Source organism: Dromiciops gliroides, chromosome 6, assembly GCF_019393635.1.
Source record: "Dromiciops gliroides isolate mDroGli1 chromosome 6, mDroGli1.pri, whole genome shotgun sequence".
NCBI classification, from domain to species: Eukaryota; Metazoa; Chordata; class Mammalia; order Microbiotheria; family Microbiotheriidae; genus Dromiciops; species Dromiciops gliroides.
Genome location: NC_057866.1, coordinates 165,512,356 through 165,537,474, shown reverse-complemented (window position 1 = coordinate 165,537,474; position 25,119 = coordinate 165,512,356). Strand labels below are relative to the sequence as shown.

Sequence of the window (25,119 nt, the reverse complement as noted above, 5' to 3'; positions counted from 1 at the left end):
CCAAAGAAAGAACTGAAATTGATTGAACACAGACTGAAACATGCTGTTTTAAATTTTCTTCTTTTATTCATGTTTTCTTATACAAAATGACTACTCTGGCTATGTTTTACATAATTTCATATGTATAACATATTTTATTGCTTACTGAGTTGGGGGAGGGAGGAAAGGTGGGATAAACTTTGGAACTAAAAACCTTAAATAAAAATATTTATTATTTTTAAAAAAAGGAAGAAAGAAAGGAGCTAGAGGAAGTCACTAAACAATGTTGACTGGATACATGATAGGTTTTCCAGCCTCAGCTGTGCTCTCCCTGCAGCTGTCCTTTCCAAATTGATTCCTTATATTATACCCCACAAAAGCTATTCCAAATTGTTTCCCTCCTTAGTTTGCCTTTCAGGCCATTTGAAATAAGCAGACTCTTCAACCTTTCTCATCTCAAAATCTGTTCACTTTCTACCAAGTCTCTTGACAGTGAGATGGTCCTTTTCTTTGCCAAGGCCAGCCTCTACACTTGGCCCTTGATCCTATCTTCTACAACAGACTGCAACCTCAATCATTCCTCATCTCTCTCAAATCTTCAACCTCTTCCTATATATTGGTTTCTTCTCTCTTGAATCTTTAAAAGCTTTCACTAGAGTCTGCCATCCCTTCAAGTTATTGTTCTCTATCTCTCTTCCTTTTCACATAAAAATTTATTGAAAAAGCTGTCCCCAAAATGTTGAAAGGGAAGGGTTCAGAGAAATCTTGGAAGACTTTTATGAACTGATACAGAGAGAAGTAAACAGCCTGAAGAATAATTTATATAATAAATTAAAACAACTCTGAGGTACCACCTCACCCCTATCAGATTGGCTAATATGACAGAAAAGGAAAATAATAAATGTTGGAGAAGCTGTGGAAAAATTGGAACACTAATGCATTGTTGGTGGAGTTGTGAACTAATCCAACCATTCTGGTGAACAATTTGGAACTATGCCCAAAGGGCTATAAAGCTGTGCATACCTTTTGACCCAGCAATACCACTATGTACAAAAATATTTATAGCTGCTCGTGGTGGCAAGGAATTGGAAATTGAGGGGATGCCTATCAATTAGGGAATGGCTGAACAAGTAGTGGTATATGAATGTAATGGAATACTAATGTGCTGTAAGAAATGATGAGCAGGCAGATTTCAGATAAACCTGGAAAGATTTAAGTGGACTGATGCTGAGTGAGATAAGCAGAACCAGGAGAACATTGTATGATGATCAACTGTGATAGACTTGATTCTTCTCACCAATACAATGGTCCAAGATAGTTCCAAAGGACTTATGAGGGAAAATGCTCTCCAAATCCAGAAAAAAGAATTGTGGAATCTAGATGCAGATTGAACCATACTATTTCTACTTCTTTTGTTTTTCTTTTTTGAGGTTTTTCCCTTTTGTTCTGATTCTTCTTTCACAGCATGAGTAATGCAGAAATATGTTTAATGTGATTGTACATATATAACCTATATCAGATTGCTTGCTGTCTTGGGGAGAGGGGAGGGAGAAAAGTTTGAAACTAGAAATCTTATAAAAACAAATGTTGAAAAATGTGACTAGAAAATAATAAAATACTTTTATGATAAAAATAATTTATGCAATGACATCCTTTTTTTCTGTTTAGAATTTTATTTTCCAAAATATGTGTAAAAACAAATTTTGACATGAATTTTTAAAAACTTTGTGTTCCAACCTCTCTTCCTCCCTCCCTTTCCACCCCCACCCCCAAGAACTCAAGCAATTCAATATAAGTTATACATGAGTAGTCATGGAAAACATCCCCACATTAGCTAGGTTATAAGAGAAAACAGATAAAAAACAAAACTTCAGATTAAGGAATTATAAAAAAAAATGTGTTTTAATCTGTTTTCAGATACCATCAGTTCTTTCTCTGTAGATGGATTGCAATTTTCATAAGTCCTTCAGGGTTATATTGGATCATTGCCTTGCTGAAAATAACCATGTGCTTCCCAGCAGATCATCTTTCACTATTGCTGTTCTTTTGTATACAGTACATTTCACTCTGCTTCAGTTCATGTAGGTCTTTCCAGATTTTTCTGATAGCATTCTGTTCATCCTAACTTTTATATAGTACTTTAGACTTGACAAAGAACTTTCTTTACAATACCCCAGCAAAGTAGGTACCATACATTTTGCCACAGTCAATCATCATAACAATTTCTCTCCATTCTATTCCCTTCCCATATTTACTCAATTTTCTATCTTCTTTTACCCTATTCCTCCTCAAAAGTGTTTTACTTCTGACTGCCCCTCCCCCTGCTCTGCCCTCCCTTCTTTCACCCTTCCCTCCTTATCCTCTTCCCCTCCTACTTAACTGTAGGGTTAAATAGATTACTCCTCCCAATTGGGTGTGAATGTTATTCCCTCCACAAACCAACTCTGATGAGATTAAGATCTTTGAGCTAATTCTGTATTCTAAATTTTTCTACCACCCAGTGAAATTTAAAATTGGATATAAAATAGTTAAACTTCCCCTTTAACTTTTTCCCTTATATATCTCCCAGACCAGTAACAAAAGAAGCCTCTGAGCTTTAATCAGAGAGGGATTAGCTTTTATTGTTTGGGAATTAATTAGCCAACAAACAGGTGATACTGATTTGGGAAACAGGAAAGTAGAAATACAAATGAATAGTCTTAGATCTAAGCTTAGTCTATATTCTTTTTTTTTAAATTAATAAAGTATTTTATTTTTTTCCATTACATGTAAAGATAGTTCTCAACTTTTGTTTATACAAGCTTTACAATTTCAGATTTTTCTCCCTCCCTCCCTTCCCTCCCCCCTCCCCTAGACAGCAGGTAATCTGATATGTTATATATATATAATGTTATATATATATATGTTATATATATATATACATAATAACATTAATCCTATTTCTGCATTAGTCATGTTATAAGAGAAAAAAATCAGAGCAATGATGAAAAACCTCAAAATAGAAAAAAACCAACAGCATCAAAAACAAAAGAAATAGTATGGTTCATTCAGCATCTATACTCTGCAATTCTTTTTTTTTTTTTTCCTGGATTTGGAGATCCTCTTCCATCACGAGTTCCCTGGAACTCTTCTATGCCATTGCATTGGTGAGAAGAATATAGTCCATCACAGTAGGTCAACACTCAATGTTGATGTTACTGTGTACAATGTTCTTCTAGTTCTGCTCATCTCACTCATCATCAGCCCATGCAAGACAGTCTATATTCTTTTATAAAACTCACCAAATCCCAAAACTGCCTCTCAGGCTGTGAACCAGAGTCAAATGTGTGCTGCCACCGAGAACCAGAGCCGATCACCAGAATGCGCTGTCAAACCTGAGCCAGAGTGTGCGAGCCGAGAGAGAGAACTTCGGTTCTCTACCCAGTTTTTTACGCTGGCGCCCCAGAAGTCTCGTGTGCTTGGCCTTGCTCTCCCCGGCAGCAGCAGGCGCACGGCTGTTTGTTACGGTCTCCTCCCCAAAAAGAGCGGTCCTTCAAAAACTGGCGGTCCTTCAAAAACCGTTTCAGTAGTATGCGTTCAACTCTTAAATTTCAGTTAAAACTTCCATTTTTTTTAACCAAATTCCCCCCTTTGTTTTCATTTGAAAAATGAATGAGTTTGCTCAATGAAACAGCCAAAAATTATATCCTATGCTATCTAATAATATGATAATTTCAGTATAGAAAAGGAGAGAGAAAAGTTTTGTCCAGAGGGGCAGTCCCTCATGAACACAACCCTTTGACATTGGTCTTGCAGAGGGAGGGCCTCTGCAGAGAGTACATGTTACAGATGGTATATAATAACAGAAGGAGATAACAAAAACTAACGAAACAAAACTGTTCATATAAAATCTCTGAGTTCTCTCGTCTTCTTGAAGTGGTAAGATGTCATCAGGAGGAAGCTGGATTCTGGTCTGGAAAGCTGGATTCTAGACTCTGGTCTGGAAAGCTGGATTCTCTTCTTTAAGTGTTTGAATTGCTGGATTTTTACTAAACCTTACCATAGCATTGTCAATGATCAAGTTAATAAATTCCATTACATTTCCTCCTTTATATAATAGAGGGTTGAGGTAGTTATGCAGTCTGTAACACTTTTTACCACCATGTGTCTGGATCAAAGCCAAATTTAGTATGTGTTCATGACACCTGAAAATGTTATGGAAAGATTATCATACCATATCTCATGGTTTCCAGACAGCCAGTGATTGTGCTAGGTATTATATTCTGTTATTTTTGACTGTTTCATTAAGGAAATGTCCCATTTCTTGAAGAAACAAAGTGGGGACTGTAACAATTGGAATGACGCCACCTGCTAGAGACTTAATGTAGAAAAGCTCCGCCATGAAAGGAAGGTCTTTGAAGGCAAGACCATGCGTCTTTTCTTTGGTGTCAGGAAGTGACATTTGCTGGTAGGAGGAGGAAGGGGGAGCCTGGTGCTCTGTCTCTCTTTCCTGAGGACGCTGGTGGAGAAGGGAGCTAGAAATGTGCTCTCCCTTTAATAGATAGATGAATGTAGGCCTCTCTCTCTCTTTACCAAATTCTTATTCTCTTTAATAAAGGCTTAAAAGCCTAACTCTTGCTAAAGCTTATAATTTATTGGCGACCACTCATTAGATATTTTAGACAGACTAGCTAGAATTTTAGCCCTTAACAACCCTCCTCAACCCTCCTCTACTTCCAAGCTACACTGTCCCAAGCTTCAGAGGGTCCCAGGTGTTTTGGTTTGAAGGTGGACAGGTTTTTCTCTCACTTGGCCTGTTCTCTGGTCTGAAGAAAACCTCAAGCCAACTTGCTAATTAGCTAGCCAGCAGAACTATGTGTGCTGTGGATCTTAGCTTCAACAAGCTTGAGTCCCTCCCCAACCTGGGCCTCCCACCCCTCAGGATTTCTTCCTGGTTCTCTGCTGGGGGGGATAGCTGAATTCCTCCTTAAGTCCTGCAGACACCCCTGTATTCCTCCCCGTCCCCCTCCCGCCAGCTGTTCAGCCCTCTCACCTGACCGTAAGCTTAGTTACAGAAGATGCTGGTGCTGCAGCTGAGGCTTGGGGGTAAGTTCCTGCAATAACATCCTTTTAAAGGAAAACAACTAAGAGAGACTTAAAAACTTGGGTCAATGAAGTAACCAGTCACATCTCTGGAATACCAGTGAAGAAGATGTTGCCAGTCTTTCAAGAGTAGTGATTGATGTAAGAGGCAAAATGAGGCATATATTTTGGTTATGACCAGTATGCAAATTTAGTTTTGTTTTCATTTTTCTTGTTTTTTAATTTTGGCAGGAAGTGGGAAAGGAATAGGGCTAGGATTTCCCTATTCCCCTCCTTGCCAAAAGCTCACATAAAACATACCAGAGAAGAAAATTAAAAGAAGTCCAAAAAGGATCATAGATAAGCAGGACAACTTTGAAAATTACATGTTGAATTTATTATAAACTTAGAAAAACAAGGTCTAATAATGGAGAGACACAGTTTCTTGTGCAGTCCTCCTTCTACTTGACAGTGTATATGGAAATGCCATTTTATTTAAGTTCAGTATGAAAAAAATACAATTAAAAAAAATGATCTAGTCATTGCTTTCAGCTTCCTCTCCTGTTACTCTTTAATTCTTTGAGTTCTGGCTCTGACCTTATCACTCAATTGAAACTACCCTCTTCAAAGTTACCATTGAACTTTTTTTTTTTCCACGGGGGGGGGGGGGGGACGACAATAAGGGTTAAGTGACTTGCCCAGGGTCACACAGCTAGTAAGTGTTAAGTGTCTGAGGCCGAATTTGAACTCAGGTACTCCTGACTCCAGGGCTGATGCTCTATCCACTGCGCCACCTAGCTGCCCCCTCATTGAACTCTTAATTGTCAAATCTGCTTATCTTTTCTGTTTTCATTTTTCTTGACCTACTTGTTGCTCCCCCCCCCCCCCCTGCTCCTAACACATGACCCTTCATCTCTTACATAGGCCCTTCTGGCCTTCTGTTCTCTTCTCTAGTTTGTTCTGTTTTGTTTCTGGTGGGAGGAGAGGGATTAAGGATGGGGAAACCATAACCCTACTTCTCTCCTACCTTCCCCTAAAAATTGGAAAAAAAAAATTGAAAACAAGTCTTAGACATGCATAGTCAAGCAAAAGAAACTCCTACCTTGGCCCAGTCCAAGATGTATACCTTATTTTGTATCTTAAATCCATCACCTGTGTTGAGAGTCTGGCAGCATCTTCTTCACTGGTACTCTGGAGGTATGATTATTTCATTTCTACACTTTTGCATTGGCTGTCTCTCAGGCTGAGAATGCATTCCTTCCCCTCTTCTGCCACGTTGAATCTCCTTGTTACTAGGGAGATACTGCATATAGAGATATGTAACTTAAGCAGAGCTTTACACATGAAACCTTTCCTTAGCATCCCAAAAGGTGGGACACTTTCTCCCAAACCACCTTGTGTTTAATTACTTTATGTTTATTTATATCCTCTTTATATTTATTCTGTAAATACTTATACATGTACTTGACTTCCTCATTAATTTTTTTGGGTGGTGAGGCAATTGGGGTTAAGTGACCTGCCCAGGGTCACACAGCTAGTAAGTGTCAAGTGTCTGAGGTCGGATTTGAATTCAGCTCCTCCTGACTCCAGGGTTGGTGCTTTATGCACTGTGCCACCTGGCTGCCCCCTTTGTCTTCCTCATTAATATGAAGACATCTTGGGAGAAGGGATGGTTTCATTCAATGTATTTAGATTCTTAGTGGTTTGCAAAGTGCCTGACCCATAGAAAACGCTTAATAAATGCTTGTTGGTTGATAGGGAGAAATTTAAAATCATATTTGGATTAAAAAAAACAATCAACCTACTGGTCCTTGTTGTGGTTCCTTTGGAAGTGGAATTGGGTAATGAGGAATAGTCTGACTTCCCTATCACAATCAGTGAGTCAAAGAGGTATTGGTGAATGTTCAATTAGAATTGCAAAGGGTGGCCAAGAATGTAGTGTTAACAGGAGTGAGCCAGGTTTTACTGAGGGTAAGAAGATGGAGAGAATGAGAAAGGAACCAAATGAAGCTGAGAATAAGTCATGACATGCAAATTCATGAAGCATTTCATATTTTTGCAAATATGTAGTTCTCAGTGGGAGAAATTCAGGTTTGATATAGCCATATGAAAAAATGCTCCAAATTACTAATTATTAGAGAAATGCAAATTAAAGCAATTCTGAGGTTTCACCTTACACCTATCAGACTGGCAAAGTTGACATAAAAAAAGATAAATGTTGGAGGGACTGCAGAGAAACAGGCACTTTGATGCACTGTTGATAGACCTATGAATTATACTAAATAGTGTTTGCCTTTTGACCCAGCTATACCACTGGTAGGCCTCTTCTCCAGAGATATCAAAGAAAGAGGAAAATATCTTATATCTACAGAAGCATTTATGAAAAGCTCTTTTTATGGTGGTAAAAAACTGGAAACTAAGAAGATAGCCATCAGTTCAGAAATGGCTAAATAAATTTTGGAATGTGAGTGTGATGGAATAGAAATGAATTTCAAATGAATGGGAAATAGATGATTAACATTTTGTATGAAATAATGCAATGAATTGAGCAGAAATAGAAACATAATTTATACAATCAGTTGTAAAAATGAAAAATTTATGAACTGATGACTGAAATGAGCATACTCAGGAGAATAATTTATGCAATAACAACAAAACTATAAAGACAACTTGGAGAGCTGTGAAAACTCTGAGCAATGCACTCACCATCCATAATTCCAGAGGAGTGATGATGAAACATGCTATCTACCCCTGAGAGGGATGATATATTCAGGTTGTAGAATGAACATATATTTTTTTTCAATATGGACTATGAGAGAATTTGGTTTACTTAACTATGCATATTTTTCAAAAGATGTTTTTTCTTTTTCCTTTTTCCAACTAGCTTGGGTAGGGGTAAGGTGGAATGGAGAAAATATAGATTTTTGTTAATTAAAAAAAAAAGCAAATTTGTTATCTTTGGGGCAGACTTTCCAGAGAGAAGTGTGAAAGGGATGGGTATATTTTAAATGGGATTTGACAAAGAGAATTGAGGTAGAATGGAGTAAAGGACTGGGCAGTGGGAAATGATATATGGGGTTTATACAGTGATGGTTGGGGTTTCAGAGTTGCTGAGATGGGGAAGAGTATCATTGTGGGTGAATGCTAACCAAGACTGAGAAACAAAAAAAAGGACCCAGGCTGTGTGCAGGATGGATCAAGAGGTGAAAATGCTTTCTGGGAAAGTCCTAGAGGGAAATACAGAAGCTGAGGATGCAGGGCCAACGGTAATCAGGGACAAACAGTACTCCTTGGGAAGTCATAGAGGGGAAGGGATGGATTAGAAAGAGGGTGGACTCGAGTCAGGAAGATAGTCAAAATGAGCAGAGATGAGGATCCAAACAACTAAGTGTAGATACAGTGGTAATTGAAAAGAAGGGATGAATTTGAAGGATTATTGCCACAGTAAAAAATCAATTAGTGTTAGCATCTGATGTGCTATGAAGAAGAGGGAATAATCAAAGATGGGAAAAGTTAAGGGAAGGGGCAAATTTTGGAGAGCAGATGAGCTCCACTTTTTTCACAAATTAAGCTTGAGGTGCTGGCAAAGGCATTCATTCAGGTGTAGCTCTCAAGCCAAGTTGGAAATATGGGACTGGAGTTCTGGGGAATAGTTCTTTTGTTTCCTGATACTAGAGCTGCCAACTGTCCTTGGAACTATGCACTTGCTGGTACTGAATAATATATGTGTTTTGTGCTTGTGAAGCCAGGGAGGCAATGATCTCTGCTTTAGGGTCTTTTAGTCTTACTGACAAGGCCCTGTGAGTATCACTTAAAAATAAAGCAACATTTATTTTATCCATAGTGTTATTTTTTATGATCATTGAAAAGCTTGGTAGGAAAAAGGAGTTTAAGAGAATATTTTAAGATGTATGGGTTTGGAAAATGAGAGAGAGAGAGAGAGAGAGAGAGAGAGAGAGAGAGAGAGAGAGAGAGAATGAGAATGAGAATGAGAATGAGAATGAATGAGAATGAGAATGAATGAATAGTTCAGGACTTGTGGGCAGCATTAGAGGAGGAAACCAGAGAAGGAAAAGAAAACCAAGAAAATAGGCTTGTGACAAGCCAGGGCAGAACAGAGCAGGAAAGCAAGGAGAATATGAGGAATGGAATCAAGAACCAGGACAGAATTAGTACTGTCTAGTTGAGAACTTGAGAGAGAATACAAAGTTAGAAGTATCTGAGGAGGGAAGAATGTGCTTCTTAGGTTAGTTGGTATGAATAGAGTTTGTCATTTGGGTTCTAGTTCCTGACATGACAGATTTAGATATAGTTTTAGGGTTTTTCATACTTGTTTCACCATCCCCTGCAAGTCCCTGGGAGTATCTGTTTCCAATTTCTATGTTTTATTAAAAAAAAAAATCTCTGACTTAATGCCTTTACCAAATAAAATTTTGGCTGGTTGTGATGACATGTCTGTAATCCTGCTCCTGGGGAAACTGAGGATAGTGAACCACTTGAGGTTATGAGTTCTGAGTTGCAGTAGGACTAAAGCTGATGGGTGTCCATACTTAAGTTGGCACAAGTATGATGAACTCTTTGGAGAGGTGGGATGGGGGCCTACCAGGCTGCCTAAGGAGTAATGAACCAGCTCAGGTTGGAAACAGAGCAGGTCAAAGCTTCAGTGCTGATTACCAGTGGGATCACGTCCCCGAATGGCTGCTGCATTTCCAGCTTAGGTGAGATGGGGTAACCTAGTATTTGTCTCCCCTTACCCCTCCTCCCCCACCTATGTTTTTCCCCCTCACCCCAATCCCATATCAGTAGCCAGCTGGTTTTCCTTGCTAAGTAGTGACTCAGCTTCTGTGCAGTCACTCAATGGGGCATCGAATATGGGAAAGTTATTTATACAACACAAACAATAACATGGTTTGTACTCAATTCCATAGATTATGAAGATGATTCTGACACTTTTGTTATATGGGAAAAACTTGGTGATACTACTGAGGCTACTTTCCTTCTCTAGAATTATAGAGTTCACTTAACTGATAGCACTTTTTTTGGGGGGGGGCAGTGAGGGTTAAGTGACTTGCCCAAGGTCACATAGCTAGTAAGTGTCAAGAGTCTGAGTTCAGATTTGAACTCATGTCCTCCTGAATCCAGGCTGGTGCTTTATCCACTGCACCACCTAGCTGCCCTCCTGATAGCACCTTTGAAGTGACAGGTGCATGTATTTATTCTCTGCTGTATTGGTAAAGGTATAGTCTCCTATGAAAGCTTTGTACCTCATCTCGGTATACTTGGTTCTCTGATTGCTCTCTCTGCTTCTCCCTGTTATGTTGGTTTTTGAGGCTCCATCTTCTTGGCCCCTTTCTCTTTTCAAAGTTCTATCTTCTTGTATACTAATTTCTTAGTGCCTATGGATGCCTGGAGGTGACGTATTTACTTCTCCTCATTTCAGTATGATGCTGTCTGGTTTCTTTCTAGTCCCCGTGACCCATGTTTTTATTTGTATGTAATGAAGCATTGATGGAAGGAAGGGCTTCCCTACGTACCTGTGTTTCCTCTTTAGTTAAAATTTGTATTCTTTGCAAATTATACTGGGGTACTCTTTTGCACCCCCCTCTCCAAATGTCAGTCACTAAATAGCAATTTACATGAGTGAACATCTTTACATACTCCTCTCCTGGCATCTTATGACAGACTGATCAGTGACTGTGTAGTCCAGGTACTTGTACTTTGTCATGATGCTGTGTTTATAGATGTGTTAAATTACTAATTTGGGTACTCTCTCCTACAGTACTGACAACAACCAACCAATTCCTTTTTATCTTCTTTAATTATTATCCATGTTCTCTTGTAAATCTACCCAATGTTCTGGTGCCCTTCTGAAGCTATGTTGATTTTGCATGAATAGTAATGAAGTATGTGAGCTGTCTATTGGGTATTCTTTCTTGTCAGTACATGATTAGTTTAACATGAAGTAATTTATTATTTTAGTTGATAGTTTATATTTTAATTTAGGATCTTATATTAGGATTTTAAAGTTCATAAAAATATTTGCATTCTTATAATTCATAGAACTGTAGAATGTAAGAAATGGAAGTGACCTGAAATATCATCTACTCTGACCCTTTCATTTTATAGATAAGGGAGCTTGAGTGCAGAGAAGTGAATTGTCTCGCTAAAGGGTACACAGTTAGATTGAACCTTGAACCTCAGGGTTTTAGCTGGAAGCACCATGCTTATCTTAACTTGCTATGAATCAGTGGAAGTGAAACTTTAGAGTTTTTCCAAAGGTGAAACAGTGGAGTTTATTAGTATTGAGTTCTGACCACACTTAGCCCTTTAAATAATATTGCCGTTTCAGACATGCAGAATTGTGTAATATTCTTGGCAAATAAGGTTTCTGGACATTTGAGAATTGACTATTAAGTGTGAAAATGTTTTAGTTATTGGTATATTTGTAAAATGTTTTCTGTTTCCTCCCATATTAAACCAAATATACTGATCGTGACTTAATCTTTTTGCGATAACTTAGGTTATTATTATTAGCATAAATTATTTTAATGTTTTAATACATTAGTACTATTAGGGATGGTGTGTGTATATCTACATGTATGCATACACACATGCATAATACATATGCATATACATACTTTTTTTTGCATCACATTTCACTTTAATACTTCATTGCTTTCAACAAACGTAGGGAAATACAGATCAGAGGGAAGTAAAGTTTGGTTACTAAATTGTAACTCTGTTAAAGCAAGAATGAGAAACTTTTTTGCTATGTTGGGAGATATGGCACAAACATGTGTCCCCCAGCTGTTGCAGACTAAGTACTTATAATCCACCATATTGGTTATTTTTTTCTCTCTTTTGGCCTTCAAGTGTGAGTGTGCTCCAAGGCTATGTCCTGGTCTAGTGTCTCTGTCTCTGACTTTGTCTCTCTCTGTCTCTCTCTCCAATTCAGCATCAAATTTCCTTTTGGTAATATTTTTTTTTTGTGGGGCAATGGGGGTTAAGTGACTTGACACTTACTAGCTGTGTGACCCTGGGCAAGTGTCTGAGGCCAGATTTGAACTCTCAGGTACTCCTGAATCCAGGGCCTGTGCTTTATCCACCGCACCATCTAGCTGCCCCCCTTTTGGTCATTTTGAACTGGATGTCCTGTATAAATGTCTCAAACTCACTGTCTCATATGTAACTAATAACCTCTTTCCTTCTGAAACACTTCACCTTTTTTACTTTGTTTCCTCAAAAGTACCATTATCCTTCCATTTACTCTTTCTTATGTGTGTAACCTCATTCTCAACCAGATGCCAAGTTCTTGTCATTTTATTTCCATAGTATCTGTCATATCCATCTCTTATCCCATCTTATGGCCACTACTGTAGACAAGACCTTATTACCTATGAAATAAATTATGCTTTGGTCACTCTAATTTCTTCCTTCTTGAATTCATTCTCCTCATGGCTACCAAGGTGATATTTCCAAGGCACAGGTATGACTATGTTATTTCCCAGCTCAAGAATTTCTAGAGGTTCCCTATGGCACCTTGGATCAAATATAAATACAGACTTTTTACACTTAAGTTCTTTATGGCCTGGCTTCAGTCTGCTTTCCCAGACTGATTATGATTACTCCTTCACATGCACTAAGAGCTAAGCAAATCAGCCTTCTTGATATATTTAACTTGGCATTTTATCTACTGTCCTTGTACCTTTTCATAAATTGTACGACATACCTGTAGTTCACTCTTTTACCTCTGTCACTTAGAATACCTTGCTTCAGTAATCAGTTTAAGTGCTGTGTTCTTTCATGATCTCCCTGCCCCTATCTTTCCTACTCCTGAAATTACCTCATATACATTTCTTGTATATACTTGTAAATATTGTTTCCTTTGAGCAGGGACTGTATCCCCTGCTACCTAGCTCAGCGCCTTGCACATAATAATTTCTTTATTTTATTTTTTAGAAATAAGTTTTCATTGATACTTTTGTTTTTTACCTCACTGTAGTTATCCCAAGTATACTCCTTCCTTTCCCCGCTCCCAGAAGGCCATCTCAGATGATAAGTAGTATGTTTATATATATATATATGTGTGTGTGTGTGTATATATATGTATATATATACATACACACACACACACACACACACACACACACATATATATATATATATATATATATATATATATATATATATGCATGCACAGTGTATAACACCTGTGGACTTCCTACTTCCATGGAGATAGGGGTAGATTGAGAAGTGTCTTCTCATATTTCTTCATTCAAGTCCCATTTTATCTTTATGATTTTGTTGCATTTACTTTTGATTTTTTGGTGCGTAGTTCTTTCCCTTTACATGGTTGTAGTTACTATGTTGATTGTTTTCTTGGCTCTGCTTAATCAAATACATCATTTCTAATAGCACATTAGTATTTCATTACATTCATGTACCACAGTTTGTTTAGCCATTCCCCAGTTGATGGGCATCTACTTTGTTTCTAGGTCTTAGATAATACAATAGAAAAAGTGCTACATAAATATTTTGTAGTATATGAGGATTTTCTTCTTATCAGTGACTTCATTGGGGCAAAAGTCTGGTAACAGAGTCTCTAGTGCAAAGGATATGGAAATTTTAATCACTTAATTTTGCATAATTCCAGATTGCTTTCCAAAATGGTTGTATTGTTTCACAGTTCCACCAAAAATGTCTTCGAATGCATATTCTTCCATAAATCCTTCAACATTCAGTGTTGACATTTTGTGTCATTTTTGCTAATTTTCAGGAAGTAAGGTGAAACCACAGGGTTGTTTTGATGTTAATTTTCTCTTATGATTAGTGATTTGGAGCATTCTTTCTGACTTCTGTTAATGGGCTGTCTACCATCGGTTTCAGTGCTGGCTTCTTTCTCTGTTGCTCTTTCAATCATCATTCACTTTCCTTTTTGTTTGTACCTCTCTTCCATTTTCTCTCTGACTCCTAACTTCAGTAAGGTAATAAGTATTTATTAAAAGCTTACTGTGTGTCATGTCTGAACATAAAAGTACAAAGAAACAGTCTCTAATTTAAAGGAGCATACATTCTTGCTCCTTTTCTTAGCATTCTTTTCTTTTCTTTTTCTTACCATTCTTATGTTTGAAGATTTCCAGTGGTTAGCTTTAATAATTATTGCTATCTAAGGATTTAAAAAAATTTATATACAGTAACTTTGGAATAAATATTTCTTTGGTCATTGACCTATTTTGAATATGAATTTGCTAACTTTTGTGCCATCAGTTCTTTTAGGTAATTTTTAGAGGCATTGATTATGCTTGGAATTTTTTGTAATCTCCTTTGGTTTCAGTGTTGTGGAAAAAAACTCTGAATTTGGAGTCAGAAATTCTGATTTTGATTCCTATATATGCTACTTATAGTTGTGTACCTTTGTGAAGCCAATTAACTTTTGAGTTGCCTTATCTGCTATGAAATGAGAATTATAATATTTGCAATATCTATGTCACATCATTGTCAAGTGATGAAAACATACTCCAGATTGCTGCATAAATGTGAGATGAGTTATTTAATTCTCCTATAAAATAAACCACTATCATGGCATTATTGAAATATGCCACATGTAGTATTATAATAAAATAAAAAGCAATAATGATGCTCTGTTTCTTTTTTTTTAAAAATAATTAATTATTTTTTTTGGTTAGGCAGTCGGGGTTAAGTGACTTGCCCAGGGTCACACAGCTCGTAAGTGTTAAGTGTCTGAGGCCAGATTTGAACTCAGGTACTTCTGACTCCAGGGCTGGTGCTCTATCCACTGCGCCATCTAGCTGCCCCATGCTCTGTTTCCTAAAAGAACTTAATATGCATTCATTTCACTTTTCTAATTCACTAATAATGAATGGCTAACATTTTTATAGTACTTTAATATTTTCGATTAATATTTAATATCATGTGATCCTTTCTATATAACCCTTGATTGTAAGTGCTGCCATTATCCCCATTTTTCAGTTGAGAAACTGAAGTCCAGGGTCAAATAGCTAGCAACCGTCTGTCAAGGGTGTATTCAAATTTAGGTACTTGTGATTTAAGGTCTAGTGTTTTGTCTACTATGCCACTTACCTACCATTTGCATTTGGAACATGAAAGAGTAGTTAGCTTCCACGTTTCTTTGTCTGTAAACTGAGGGAATTGCACTAGATAATTTCCAAGGTCTTTTCCAGCTCTAAAATTTGGAGACTATTTCTGATAGTTCTGCATGGTTAATAGCACCACATGCCTGAATGTGCTAGTTAAGTGAGTTGTCATTGTAGTTCACCAAATTGCTGAATTAAGTTCTTTTGAACTTTTTTTTCTTCCTTCATTCCTTCCTTTTTCTTTATTATTTTTTTTTTTTGGTGAGGCAATTGGGGTTAAGTGACTTGTCCAGAGTCACACAGCTAGTAAGTGTTAAATGTCTGAGGCCAAATTTGAACTCAGGTACTCTTGACTCCAGGACTGGTGCTCTATCCACTGCACCACCTAGCTGCCCTGAAAGGAACTTTTAAGTTCATTCTTATTGGATTTTGTAGAGCATCATTTTCCAAAAATATGAATTTTTTTTTTTGAGAAGCAATTGGGGTTAAGTGACTTGCCCAGGGTCACACAGCTAGTAAGTGTTAAGTGTCTGAGGCCGGATTTGAACTCAGGTACTCCTAGCTGCCCCCCAAAGATATGAATTTTTTAAAAGTAATATAACATGTTGATTTGCACAGCTAGCTTTGTGGGAGAAATTTAATTGAGAAAATATTCTTTATTATATTTGTTATCGCCTCTTTATGAGGGTGAATGAGGAAGAATACTGAGAGAAATTTAGGTAATGTAAAAACCAAAGATAGCAATAACATTTAAAAAATAATGTAGAACAGTATTTTCTTCTTTTTCATCTTAATTTCTTTAATTAGTGTATGTTCTATTTAAATCTGTATTGAAAACTTGTTCAACTATCTATATCTCAATATTGAGAGAAAAATTAAATATTTCTTGCCTTGTAAGTCACTTCTTTCTAACATTCTTAAAAAGATACTTGGAGAGGTGGGTGAAGTGGGGAGAGATGGAGGGATGGGGCGGGGAGAAAATAACGTAACAGGTTAAGAAGAGATGAGAGAAAATAGTAAAAATAAGATGCAGGGAAATTTACAAATAGTAATTATAACTTTGAATGTGAATGGGATGTTTATAATAGCTCTCTTTGTGGTAGCAAAGAACTGGAAATTGTAGGGATTCCCATCAATTGGGAAGTGGGTGAACAAGTTGTGGTGTATGGTTGTGATGGATTACTACTGTGCTATAAGAAATGATGAGCTCAATGATCTTAGAAGGGTATGGAAAGACTTGCATGAAATGATGAAGAATGAAGTGAGCAGAACCAGCAGAACGTTGTATACTGTAACAGCAATATTGTTTTAGGTACTAAGTCATTCTGTTATAAATACACAAATTAAAAATAAAGGACATATGAAGAAAGACACTATCTACATCCAGAGAAAGAACTGATAAATAGAAGTATGTATAGAATAATTTTACAGATACATATGCCTAATTGTGTCTGATGGTAACCATCTCTAGGGTGGGGTGGGAGGGAAAGGGAAGAAAAAAAGGGGAAAAAAAAGAAATTTATATAACTGTATATTTGGAGGGAGTAGCAAGTTGTACATGATGGATTTGTGGTTTTATGTGCAATCATCTTTTTTTATTGTAATGTGTTATAAAATGCTTGTTTTGTTCTATGAATTAAAAATAAAATAAATTTTTAAAAAAGGTACTTGTGAAACCATTAACTTATAGATGACAATGAAACCTGAAGTAACACTTAAGCTAGCACTGAAGTGCTTCTTAAAAATGGATGTTAATATTGGCTGAAATTTCAGATATTTAGTATTTGCTGTGTTTATTTGATATGGTTGCTTTTAGGGAATATATTGTTATGTTTTATGGAAAGCAAGTAAACATATCTTTTGTTTAAAAATGTAGGTTTGCTTCTATAGTCAGTTATTCCCTTTAAAAAAGAAATATGTGTAACATTCTAAAAAAATTTTTTTTAGCATTTTTTTGGATGGAATATAATAATGATAGAATCATAGATTGTTATAGCTCGAAAAGGTATTAGAGATTTCATATTGTATCCTGTGTCTGCTCCCACAGAAATGTTGCAGATAAGAAATGGAGCTCTATAGAGAGAAAATGACAGAAGTCACACAATGTGACACAAATGTGATAGGAAGAGGGGACAGTTTGTATTCTTTGAAAATTAGTAAACTAGTCTAAATGCTTGGTTTGTTTAGTTAGCATTCTGACTTTTTTTTGTGACATCACTTTGATTTGTTAAATTTGATTTATTAAATTAATTGTCCGGCATTTGCTTAGTTTGTGTTTATGCATAGACTGTCTCTGTCTCGGTATTCTCATATAGAAAATTTTGAATGTACTTGTATATTCATTTGAGTAATTTATAATTCTTACATTTTGATTTTTGAACAATGATTTTACTTACAGAATATATTTTGAGTTTTTTTGTATAACTGGCTTCATCTACATTACCCCAAATGCCCATGAGATGGTGCTCATCAGTTTTATTTTTTTATACTACTGGATGTTTTGCTAACAATTTGTAAGATCTCTGTAGTGTATTGTGCAATAAACTATAAACTTCTAATTATTCTCTGAGTAGTTAAAGGGTGAAGATTATATTTTGTCAGTGGGATGTAAATCAGTTTCTTGTCCACCTTTGTCTAGTTACATTTACATATTTCTGCCTGTGATTTATTTTGGGCAAGAGAGAGGCCAGATTGGCATAATATTAATTTGTTGAAAGACTTCAGATGAATTCTCATTAAATGTATCTTATGTACCTTATGATATTTTGTTTTGCTTTTAACTGTATGGTCTTTTACAATATACTTCATCCCACTTAGTGCTGTTAGAAAAAGGGGAAAAAAAACCTTTTGTTTTTCACATATTTTGGATGTATTTTCATTTGTGATCCAGATTATAGTGCTTTATTTTCATTTTGGATTTCAAAGAATGTTATGTAGTAGCATTTTCTTATGGTAATGCTCTTTAGAAGTAAGAAGTTAAGAGTTTTATTTTTTTTCGTTTTTTGTTCTTTTTTGGGGGGGGCAATGAGGGTTAAGTGACTTGCCCAGGGTCACACAGGTAGTGAGTGTCAAGTGTCTGAGACTAGATTTGAACTCAGGTCCTCTTGAATCCAGGGCCAGTGCTCTATCCACTGTGCCACCTAGCTGCCCTCAGCAGCACAGTGTTGGTGAATTAGCCCTGGCTTTTAATCTCATCTTTGCTACTAACTAGTTGCATTCCTAGTTGCTGAATTTTCCATGTCTCCATTTCCTTGTCTGTAAAATGAATGGGTTTGCCTTGATATCCAAGTTAACTGCTCAGAATTTTTTTGAGTGTAATTATATGAATTAAAGGTTTTATCTAACTGATTTTTTTTTCTTCCAGATAGGTCATATGTATAATTTAGTACCATCGTTTTACCAGATTTGAGTTGTATTGAATCAGGGAAAGTGAATGATAGAAGGAAATGAAAAGAGAATTACTTAGAGAAACACTAATAGCCTAAAAAGCCCAGGCTTTTGATATAATCTTGTTGGAGGTTAGAATGGGAAGGTTAGTGGTGTGACTCGATATGACTTTGGGGTGACTTTTAGTCTTCTTTTGTCAAAATGTTAGTCTTCTGCCCTTAATGCTTTATCAGTTATTGAAAGAAAGCCCATAAAATGGGGGTGGTGTCTAATTTGTTGTAGGTTTTTGAAGCATTTTGACTTTAATCTTTTTTTTCCCTTGAACTTTTTACTCAACCATTTGACCATAATTTACATTCCATTATCACTTCAATCTTTTATTGAAGTGTGTCTAACTATGAGCTCAGGCCGTTCCACAGGATGGGCAGAAACAGTCTGTTGGAACATCTGGCATGGAAAAAATGCATTTCAGTATCATTGGTTTTCTTTGTAATCTCATGTGAGTGTCTATGGCTGATTTGAATTTAGGTCTTCCTGACTAGATCTTGTGGTTTGTCCACTGTAGTAGCTAGATGGTGTAGTGTATAGAGTGCCAGGCCTGGAATAGGAAGACTCATCTTCCTGAGTTCAAATCTGACCTCAGACACTTAGTAGCTGTGTGACCCTGAGTAAGTCACTTAACCGTTTGCTTGTAAAATGAGCTGGAGAAATAAATGGCAAACCATTCCAGCATCTACAATGTCTAATATTATTTTAACTGACATTTTTTAGAAGTATAAGGTTCATTGAAGTACCTAATCCATTCTGGGAACATTTTCTTTTGTTGATTATGTTTTGATAGTTCAGGTTTAGAACTTTATTATTTCCTCTTTTTGACCCTCTTTTACACTGTCCCTTCCACAGTATGAAGAAAATTAATGAAGATTTATCATCAGATGCTTTCTGCTTTTGTTAGCAGATAGTAATTTCTCCCATTCCACCCATCTCCCCTTTGAGAGATCAGCAAAATTGATGTCTGATAAATATATTTAGCAGATTATTTTGCTATAGCATATGAAATCTTGCTACAATGTCTAAGATCATTGTATCCCTGCTAGTGTGTCTCCCTGATTTAACAATGGTAATCTCTACATTGTATTTTCTAGAATGAATCATTTAATTTGGGTTCTTAGTACTTTAGATTTTAATGCTTAGTTTTTTGTTTTGTTTTGTTTTTTAAACACTGTTGCCAAGGTTCTTGTTGAAGTACATCTCTTGTCTCATTTACTTCTCGCTAGAGTTTTGTTATAAAGTTTTTCAACATTTGTAAACTGTTGTATCTGTCTCAAGTACTTCTGAACTTGTGGTTTTACCATGGTACCTTGAGTTGGGGTTGTCATATATCTCTTTGAGGATGATTTGATTAAAATTTTTTTTTTTTGGTGGGGCAATGATGGCTTAAGTGACTTGCCCAGGGTCACACAGTTAGTAAGTGTTAAGTGTCTGCGGCTAGATTTGAACTAAGGTCCTCCTGAATCCAGGGCAGGTGCTTTATCCACTGTGCCACCTAGCTGCCCCATCTAAAATTCTTTAAAAGAATTCCTTCTGATTATTTTAGAGAGATATGCTTGTTTTTTTAATTGGACTTTGAAATCATCATTATAATGTTTTATAATATAATTTTCCAGTATTTTGTGGAAGTTTCTATTTTGAGAGCTACCTGGTTGATATGGGTATGCTTACTCCCTTTGTTAACTTCTTTGGGCCTCAGTTTGCCAGTATTGAACTAAGATCTTAAACAATTTGCTTACCCTTCTTTTTTTTTTTTTTTTGGTGAGGTAATTGGGGTTAAGTGACTTGTGCAGGGTCACACAACTAGTAAGCGTTAAGTGTCTGAGGCCAGATTTGAACTCAGGTCCTCCTGAATCCAGGGCTGGTGCTCTATCCACTGTGCCACCTAGCTTCTTCCACCCTTCTTCTTTAGAGAGCTTCTCCCATTATTCTTCTTACTAGATTTGAGTTGTGTTAAATTAGAGGAGGGGAATGATAGAAGGAACTAAAAACAGAATGATTTCTCAGAGATAACACTAATAATATAAAACAGTTGTGGCTTTTTTTCCAACCTTGTTGGAGGTTGGAATGTGAAGGTAGTGGTGTGACTATATATGACTTTTAGAGTCTCCTTTTGCCAGTGTAATGATTGGAATGACACTACCTGCTGGAGACTTACTGTAGGAAAGCTCCACCATGAGGAGAAGGCCTCTGAGGGAAGGGCCATGCAGCTTTTCTTTGGTGTCAGGAAGTGATGTTTACTTGTGGGAGGAAGAGGGGGCGAGGCTGGCTCTCTTGCTCTCTTTTGTCAGAATGCTGGTGGAGAGTGAAGCTAGAAATGTGCTTTCCCTTTGATAGATAGATGAATCTAGGCTTTTCTGTCTCCACCAAATTCTTTTTTTTTTTTTTTTAGTGAGGCAGTTGGGGTTAAGTGACTTGCCCAGGGTCACACGGCTAGTAAGTGTTAAGTGTCTGAGGCCAGATTTGAACTCAGGTCCTCCTGAATCCAGGGCCGGTGCTCTATCCACTGTGCCACCGAGCTGCCCCTCTTCATCAAATTCTTATTTTCCTTAATAAATGCTTAAAACTCTTGCTAAAGCTTATAATTTATTGGCGACCACTCATTAGATATTTTAGATAGACTAACTAGAATTTTAGCCCCTTACACCAGAATATTAGTCTTCTACCCCAAATCCTTTATCGTTTATTGAAAGAGAACCTATAAAATGGGGGGAAATGTTCCTTGAACTCTTTTATTTTCATAATACCAATGATATTGAATCCTTGTCTGTCTAGAAGGAAAGCCCCCTTTATAGTGTTTGCTACCCATTACATCATTCCTATCCACTTTAACCCTAACCTCATAATGTCCCACTTCATGTCTACCTGCCCTAATCATGATGCTTTTTGGAACTCTTATAATGAATGAAATTCTCTTCATTTTGGACTTCTTTCTTTCATCTTCCTTCTCATACTTATTGAGACCTGGCTTCCCCAGATGATGCTACATTGCTAGCTATCCTTTCTGGTATTGGTTTTCTCATCTCTATTTTACCCTGTCCATCCCTCTCATCTACCTTGTAAGCTGTTATCCTAGATCACCTGTCTTTCTCAGCCAAAGCTCCATGAGAAAGCAATTTATACTTGGTGTTTTCCTTTCCTTTCACTCTATAAATTTAAAAACCATTTCTAACCTTTACTCAACTGAAACTGTCCTGTTCAGTGTCACTTGTGATCTCTCTTTTTTTTTTTTTAAACTGAACAAACAGAAGTGGTTTTATCTGGTACAATTCCAAGGTAGAAAAATGAAGCAGGTAGAACCTGTGTCCCTTCCATTCCACGGGATAGGTGGTTGTGGTATCGGCACATGTATAATCATAGTAAATCAGCAGAAAAGAAAACACAGATTCCCAGCTGGAAGGGGAGAGATAAGGCAATGTGTGTGGGGGATCCCAAGAGTGAGATGAGTCCCTCCACACTCCCCTAGGGTTCCGTTCCCCTTGGCTGGCAGAGGAGCTGCCATGCCTTCCTAGTCCCTGGTTCTATCTTCTGCATGTTCTCAGGGCAAAGAAGTCCTCTGAAAAGGGAGGCAATAGCTCCTGTGCCAGTCCCATTTTAGGCCACCAGGGAGGCAGATTACTCTGCTTTCTTTAATTTTTCTTTCCTTGGTACCATTATTTTGTGAACATAAGGCAATATGAAGAGGAGGCTCAGGAAGAAGACATGGCCAAGAAAATAGATAGACTTGTATACTTTGATCCATTTGTCCCATGTAAAAAGGCAGAAGGCAGTCATAGAATAACCCATGAAGAGCCAGTGAATGGTCTGCTGCACTAGGTAGAAGACAGGCTTCAGGATAGTGATGGATGCCAGCTTGTTCAAGATGGGGCTTTCTGTGATTAAGCAGGCAGCCTGTCTCTCCACAATAACGATGAGGAACTCCATCTGGAAGCAGATCAGGTAGCCCGAGTGCAGCCCATGCCACAGGGCCAAGAAAAACAGGGACAGGCCCTGGGATAACACTTTGTTCCCGAGGAACTTCAGCCTCTTGAAGACGTAGCGGGCTACCCAGGCGTTGGTGTTGATGTTGAAGGAGGCGATGGTGCCAGTGAATCGGGGAGTGGTCTCAAACAGCCATACTTTCATGTTGGCCCAAGCATCCCATAGCCTATGTCCCTTCTCATCCAATCCATTGAAGCCTAACCCCGTCAGGATGCATACTCCTTCCGTGACCAGCCAGCAGGTGACGTATTTGTAGAGCACAAACTTGCCCCAAACTAGCATGTATAGGCAGCGGAACCAGAAGGGGCTGTTTTCATATTCCCGGGAAAGGAGATATTCTTCTGTGATGTAGGGACTGAGCAGGGTATAGGCCACCAGGTAGAAGAGGTCCAAACTCAGACGTTTGAGAGCAGGTAGAATACTGTTGGGTTTCTTCCCTGGTACATCAGTCATCTGCCCCTGCACCAGCTTCATGTAGTTGTTCATGGAGAACTGGGGCCCCACCAAAAAGCCCCCATAGAAGTAGGAGAAGCCAGCAATTTCCATCAGGGAAGGAACTCTCAAAATGGCATACTTTTGCTGTTCAACGGACAAGGAATTCCAATCTCTCCCTCCATCATAGTAGTCAACAGCCAGACCAATCAGTTTCAAGGTCAGGACGCAGTGGGGCATCATCCACTTGATGTCATAAGTGTCGGTGGCTGTGTAAAAGTACCCAGCAAGAAGGTAGGCCATCTGGAAGAGGAAGGTGGTCAAGATGGCAGTAACGGTGCGGCCCATCAGCCGAAGAATGAGGAACTGTAGCACCACACATAGCAGTGAGTGGTAGAGCTGGCTTCCAAAGTTAAAATAGGCATTTGAGAGGCCTGTAACGATGTGGAAGAGATGGATGAGGTAGCAATCCTTGTAGAAAAGGATATGTCGATAAAACAAGGCAAAGGGGTATCCTAGGAAGATGGAGATGATGAGCCGCAACGCCTGCTCCGAGGCACCAAGGGACGACGACAACTTCCCAAGCCAGTGTTCCTCGACCCCAGCGTGCAGGACCCCGGCCACTAGCTTGGCTGCGGTCTCTGCGTCCTGATCAGGTGCCGTCGCCATCTTAACTCCGGGCGCCCCCGTGGGACGCCCCCCACCCCACTCCGCGCGCCATGCTTGTCCACTTGTGATCTCTTAATGGCCTTTTAAAAATAATATTTTATGGGGCAGCTAGGTGGCACAGTGGATAAAGCACTGGCCCTGGATTCAGGAGGACCTGAGTTCAAATCCAGCCTCAGACACTTGACACTTACTAGTTGTGTGACCCTGGGCAAGTCACTTAACCCCCATTGCCCTGCCAAAAAAAAAAAAGGCTTTGAGAAAAATAATATTTTATTTTTCCCCTATTCCATGTAAAAACAATTTTCACATTATTTTTTTTAAAGTTATGATTTCCAAATTCTATCATTTCCTCTCTCTTCTCCCCCTCCCTGAGATGTAAAGCAAACTGATAAAGGTTACATATGAGTAATCATGTAAAACATTTTCATATTAGTCATTTTGTGGAGGAAAACTTGAACCAAGAAAAGAAATGAAAGAAGGAAAGAAAGTGAAAAATAGTATGCTTTGGGTTTTTTTAATCAAAAAAGTATTTTATTATTTTCCATTTACATGTAAAAATAGTTTTCAACAGTTGTCTTTATAAGATTTTGAGTTCCAAATTTTTCTCCCTCCCTCCCTTCCCCCTCTCCCCTTCCCAAGACAGAAATCTGATATAGGTTATATATGTACAATTACATTAAACATTTTTCTGCATTAGTCATGTTGTGAAAGAAGAATCAGAACAAAAGGGAAAACCCTCAAAAAACAATAGTCCCCCCCCTTCCCCCGAAAAAAAAGTGGAAACCGTATGGTTCAATCTGCATTCAGATACCACAGTTCTTTTTTTTGCAGGCAATGGGTGTTAAGTGACTTGCCCAGGGTCACTCAGCTAGTAAGTGTCAAGTGTCTGAGGCTGGATTTGAACTCAGGTACTCCTGAATCCAGGGCTGGTGCTTTAGCCACTGTGCCATGTAGCTGCCCCCACCACAGTTCTTTTTTCTGGATGTGGAGAGCATTTTCTATCATGAGTCCTTTGGAATTGTCTTGGATCATTGTATTGCTGAGAAGAGCCAAGTTTGTCACAGTTGATCATCACAGAATGTTACTATTACTGTGTACAATGTTCTCCTGGTTCTGCTCACTTCACTCAGTATCAGTCCACTTAAGTCTTTCCAGGTTTTTCTGAAATCTTCATGCTTATCATTTCTTACAGCACAATAGTGTTCCATTACATTCATATACCACAGCTTGTTTAGCCATTCCCCAGTTGATGGGTATTCACTCAATTTCCAATTCTTTGCCATCCCAAAGAGAGCTGCTATAAATATTTTTGTACATGGGTCCTTTTCCCTTTTTCAATAATCTCTTTGGGTTGCAGACTTAGTAGTGGTATTATTGGGTCAAAGGGTATGCACAGCCCCAAATCCCTTTGGGCTTAGTTCCAAATTGCTCTCCAGAATGGTTG

The 25,119-nt window shown here is 37.9% G+C and overlaps 2 protein-coding genes across 2 annotated transcripts in view; one reads left to right on the top strand and one right to left on the bottom strand.

The window, feature by feature from the left end:
* LRBA (LPS responsive beige-like anchor protein) overlaps positions 1–25,119 on the top strand; it is a 762,673-nt gene that overhangs the window by 28,272 nt on the left and 709,282 nt on the right.
* LOC122730605 (lysophospholipid acyltransferase 5-like) lies at positions 21,811–23,690 on the bottom strand. Its single transcript, XM_043969785.1, has one exon. It carries the CDS (start codon positions 23,673–23,675, stop codon positions 22,209–22,211), a length of 1,467 nt encoding a protein of 488 aa, XP_043825720.1. The 5' UTR covers positions 23,676–23,690; the 3' UTR covers positions 21,811–22,208.

Excerpts from the sequence above, each read along its gene's own strand:
- LOC122730605 (XM_043969785.1), bottom strand. The coding sequence starts at position 23,675 with ATGGCGACGGCACCTGATCAGGACGCAGAGACCGCAGCCAAGCTAGTG.